Source organism: Mizuhopecten yessoensis, unplaced genomic scaffold (assembly GCF_002113885.1).
Source record: "Mizuhopecten yessoensis strain PY_sf001 unplaced genomic scaffold, ASM211388v2 scaffold716361, whole genome shotgun sequence".
Classification (NCBI taxonomy): Eukaryota; Metazoa; Mollusca; class Bivalvia; order Pectinida; family Pectinidae; genus Mizuhopecten; species Mizuhopecten yessoensis.
In genome coordinates this window covers 320,399-325,582 of record NW_018480078.1, presented here as the reverse complement: position 1 = coordinate 325,582, position 5,184 = coordinate 320,399, and the positions used below count along the sequence as shown (strand labels likewise).

The 5,184-nt window shown below is 36.5% G+C and overlaps 1 protein-coding gene across 1 annotated transcript; it reads left to right on the top strand.

Annotated features, from left to right (window-relative positions):
• Positions 1 to 1,262: 1,262 nt before the first annotated feature.
• Positions 1,263 to 3,565, top strand: LOC110443853. The gene is made up of 3 exons (XM_021488281.1): positions 1,263 to 1,348; positions 1,695 to 1,787; positions 2,745 to 3,565. Exons 1-3 carry the CDS (start codon positions 1,279 to 1,281, stop codon positions 3,293 to 3,295), a joined length of 714 nt encoding a protein of 237 aa, XP_021343956.1. The 5' UTR covers positions 1,263 to 1,278; the 3' UTR covers positions 3,296 to 3,565.
• Positions 3,566 to 5,184: the final 1,619 nt, after the last annotated feature.

Below are 5,184 nucleotides of genomic sequence, written 5' to 3'. Positions count from 1 at the left end.
ATTGTTACTATATTCATGGTCTAACAAATATCGTTTACAGTTATGTCAAAACTAAAAAACGTGGCAAAATTGTCAAATTGACATCTTTGATCTTTGATTCGTAGATATTATTCAAATGTTCTTTTCAACACAAGCACTAAACACATCTTCATATAAATTCATCACGCTTCTGAAATTGATGATATGATAAAGAAGGAATGTCAAGGTAAAAGGGATTAACTGATACTATTACAAACTTCGAACTGTGAATTACCCAACAGCCCAATTTGCTGGTGCAATGGATAACGCACTTGCCTTTCATCAAGGCGGCCGGGGTTCGAATTCCCGATCGGACGTGAAAAGGTATGGGGTCACCTGCCCAACCTAGAGGGGTTTCTCCGGGTACTCTGGTTTCCTCCAACATTTAGAATCTCAATGCGCTCACATTTGGGCAAGCAAAAATGATTAATATGAGTTGAAATAACTAACTTCATAATTGTTGTAAGATAAATAAAGTTTATATATATATATATTTCTTTTAACCACCCAACTCATTCTTTCTATGCATATATAGTTGTTAATGTACCTGAATATGTATTGGTATATTGAAGCATTTTTAATCTGATGAGAAAATGTATTATATCTATAAAAATTCATTAAAATGACCGTTGGCTCTTTTAGTGAAAATTAAAAATCCCCATACCTCTGCCAAAAACTGTAACTAAGCATTGGAAATGATCTTTTCCAGCATGGCAAAAGCTTTGATAAAACAATTCTGAAAAAACGGATACCTTGCGGCATTTTTGAAAAACGATTGATGAAAAAAATATAGATAATCAACAACAGTTATCGAAATGTAAAAAAACATCAGCGGAGCTACACCGGGATTCGAACTGTGGATTATTCAGATTGATATTATATCGCTCTTACTAAAAGAGATACCTAGGCAACGGAAGGGTTCCGGCACAGCTGTGTTACACTTGCATCAAACACGAAATTAAGGGCATGTTACTAAATCTGTGAAAAAACACAATACAGTTGAAAAGGATCAATTGATAGTCAATGTCTATCTATTGATTTGAATAACAAACTATTGAAGTTAAAGAGTAAGGACTGATGACTCTAGAATGAAATAATAAACGCACTTTGTGTTTATACAATATCTGTTTGATATACAGTTACGTTTCCGCAATGGTACGGTCTCTTGTTGTGTCCCATGTTCTCGAGCTTGGAGACGAAGGAGAAACTTATATACAAGGGGAATGCGTCGAGGACCTGAACGACATCATTAGTGAGTGTATGATAGCCCCTGAACTTGAAGATGTTGTCGACGTTATGCACGCATGCGCAAAGATTGGCGGTCAAGAAGGTACATGTATATACAAAATTCATCTTATGTAAATATTCGGCTGAGCTAAATATTTGATTTGATTCAAACATATTTCATTTGCAAAAATACAAACGAAAAGAAAAAAAAATTGAAACAATATAATATAAAAGCCAATACATGTTTTCTTCAACACGACAGTAAAAGGTGTCACTTGATCTTTTTCCTTTTGTCAATACAAGTATACATTTCTCCAGGTCGATGTGACGCCAATGTAATTTTACAATATCATTTCAATTTGATAACTGAATAGCATGTTTGTTTGAGGTAGATTGTTCTGCTAACGACAACTGACCATTGTTAATGCCACAATATTGTAATTAACTAGGTTATACACCGGAACAGCGATACCTAGTCTGGCGGGCTGTCATTTTAGACGAGGCACTGGAATTTGTAAAGGCTACGATTGAACATAGTGAAGGTTAGGAAACGGTTTAACATAATTACTCCGAAATAGTTATGCCACAATATACAAATATGAACTTCTTTTTTTATTTTGCTAAAATTACAGCAAGTTCATTAAGTCAAATTTCAATAATGATTTTAAAGAGGAAATTACATACAAAAAACGTTCAGGACATGTTTTTTTCTTTTTGTACATAATGTTCTTAATAACTATATTGCATACATGTGTTGGCATTGACTGTTGTCATTGGTAGCTCTCATGGATTAAGACAACGTGCTGAACGTCATGGTTTGCATTTTACACCGGTCCTCTGTCCTTTATTTTTCAAAGTCAACATTGTTTTCAAATTCTTAAATTTAGGATAAACATGCTTTTCCTATCTTTATATCAATAATTTGATAATTTACCGGACACTAAGAAATGTTAAGCAGCCATTCAGAAGCAGTTTATTTATAGGTTATACTCGAAAGAGAGAGCATATCACACCTGTGATATATCCATTGCACTAGCTAGCTGTACGATACAGGTCGCAGTACAAAATTTTGCTGGACACATACAAGGCACTAAATGGAACAGCTCCCCATTACCTACAGGAGTTTGTTACCTTGTTAAGCCGCTACGATCACTGCAGTAGGAGAAAGAATCATTGTTGTGTGTCCCAAAATCTCGTACTGTGACCTATGGAAACCGATGCTTTAAGAGGGTTTCGGCCACGTTGTGGAATAGCATACGGTCTGCTATTAGAATACCCTGGCTAAGCGGGACATCAAAACTTACCTCGTCACGTCTATATTTTAGACTATTTGCACAGACTACATGCATATGTGCACATAGGGATTGAATGGATTTTTTACATGTACATTGCGACAATTGATCTACATATCCTGTGGAGCGCGTTACAGGATTTATAATAGTAGCTATCTACTTTAGGTGCAAAACGCTTACCATTGTTATAATTTTATATTTTACTAGGAAGCTACAGAAGAATATTAGACATTGGGTGTGGCCAAGGAGATTTTACCATCAGATTGGCAGAGGAATTTGCAACAAAATCTGTGCACGGTTGTGATGTATCCCCAATCAACACACAACGCTGTATCGATAAATCGTTTGATGTACATAACACTGCATTCTTTACTGTTCCGAATATTGCCGAATTGCCACCGAGCTGGAGCACGGTGTATGACGTAGTTGCCGTATTCCAACCAGTCCCTCACGGCAGCACAAATACCAGAGAAGTTATTTTGGAAGCAGCGAGAATATTACAAGATGACGGTTTCATCATCTACATCGAACAGGAAGTTAGTATCAACCCATCTGACAAAAGGTTTCCTGAGTCTGCGTACGACCTTGCCGTGTCGTATTGGTACTGTTTACCAAGCGGGCTGCCGAGTGTTCCTAAGAACGAGTATCTGGTAGAAAACACCGAGAACTTCTTAAGTGACTGCGGGCTGCGTGTACAAAGTCATCACGTGTTACATTGTAGCATATGGAACCATGCCTTCGTTTGTATCAAGAAATGACTAAATTTGATAACGATTTTGGTCAATATCAGAGTTTTGATAGGTCACTAAGCTGTGGACTTATCTGAGGTCAAGTAACATTTAACAGTGTTCTTTAGCTTATTTTATCAAAAACACATCATTAACGATAAACATATTTATAGTAATAATGTTTTATTGGTCGTTCTTTCCTATTCATACATAAATCAGGTAACATAAATTAAAAAACAGCTTTTGTCATACTGAAGGTAAATAAGATATTCGTTTTGGTCAACTTGCCAGGTTGCAGTTATTTGTGCTTGATTAATTTTGTGAAACATATTTGTTCATGTTTACCTTTCTGTGAATAAAACAATAACAATGCGAAACGAGTGTTATCTTTAAATTTCTAGATAACAAAACAACACCAACTTCAGGTTTTCTCGTTGCATATATTTGAGCGCACATGTTGTTGAATACATAAATATATATATATTTGCTGCTATTATCCTGTTTACATTGCAGAGATGACGTTACAAAAACCAGTCAGCTCATGAACATTTGTTTCAGAAAAATAACGACTTTACAACATGCCCAATTTGTTATTCATATGAAATCTGTAGCATAGCAACATTTTATCTTTCCAGACAGGATAATAAGTATTTATGAGAGCATGCACACAAAGGGATCCCACAGGTGAGAATGTAGCCTATTATGAGTCTAGAAAGTTGGCACTAGTGTTTTAGCGTCTTGACGTTCTATTGTCACTCGTATTAAGAGTTCCCTCCCCTCCCCAATACAAACGATAAAGTAAGGAATGTTGACTATTAAATATTTCAATAATAGTCGACAAATAAACATCGTTTTATCGACAAGTTTCAAACACGTTTCACAAGTATTGTGCCAGGAAGTGACACATAACGTATCAATGCTTTAGTAAACATTGCCAAGCATTATAAAACAAGTTATGATTCTAATTCACTACATTCAACCGAACATGAAGCGTTTGTCATATAAAACTCAACACCTATGTGTTGGAGTGGCCTTCGACGGTCAACCATTTTATTAAAGGACAAGTACATGAAATACAAAGGGCACGTGCCCGATCCTTCTTCCCTTCCTCCTTCTCCCTTCTCTTCGTCCTGAATCCGGTCCTGCCCGACGCTAGGAATTCCCTTTCCAGAATCTTCCCTGGATTTCGTACCTGTCTCAAGGAAAACGGGGAAATTTCTATGATTTCTAATTCTATGATTTAACAAAAGAAAACATAATTTCTTGAAGTGAACCGTTGAACCGTCAAGACTCGAATGACTATGTTACCCTCAAACTACATTTATTACTCTATAGACACCAGTGTCGCACCTGTAACACGTGCGGTTACACGTTACCCGTCCCGCATCACGCGGCTACCTGTGTCACCTTGGCCTCATATCCGGACACTAGTACACCTGTAATACCTGTACTATAACAAATACATTTACGTTTCGGCGACATATCCACTGTACGTTACACTTTTCATTGTTAAATATATAAATAACCATTCTTTTGAATTACAAATCACGAAATATCTCAAAAACCGAACTGTGTGTGGGTAGGTTTTTGTTCTGGAAAGAACGTGACTATACAATCTATACAAATCTGGTAATCAGCATTTTGGACACACAATTTGGCTCAGCTAGGATCGAAATTCACTCGATTCCGCTTATAGAAAAAACCCACTAGTTTTGACATATTACCAATCAAAACCCCGCTAACAAAAGCGCACATGTCATCTATCACGGCCTTGTAAATCATATATATAGCGAAAACATGTTTTTGACACAGAATTTGGCCCAGGTAGGATCGAAAAGTATAAGACAATAACTCGAACCCGATAACCCCCTGAAAAAACACCCCCGACTTTAAATTTCAATCCTACTTGTGCATAACAA

Bases quoted from the DNA above. Each gene is read 5' to 3' on its own strand.
- LOC110443853 (XM_021488281.1), top strand. From the start codon at position 1,279: ATGATAGCCCCTGAACTTGAAGATGTTGTCGACGTTATGCACGCATGC. The intron at 1,349-1,694 runs GTACATGTATAT...GTAATTAACTAG, and splicing joins AAAGATTGGCGGTCAAGAAG to GTTATACACCGGAACAGCGA. The intron at 1,788-2,744 runs GTTAGGAAACGG...ATATTTTACTAG, and splicing joins TACGATTGAACATAGTGAAG to GAAGCTACAGAAGAATATTA.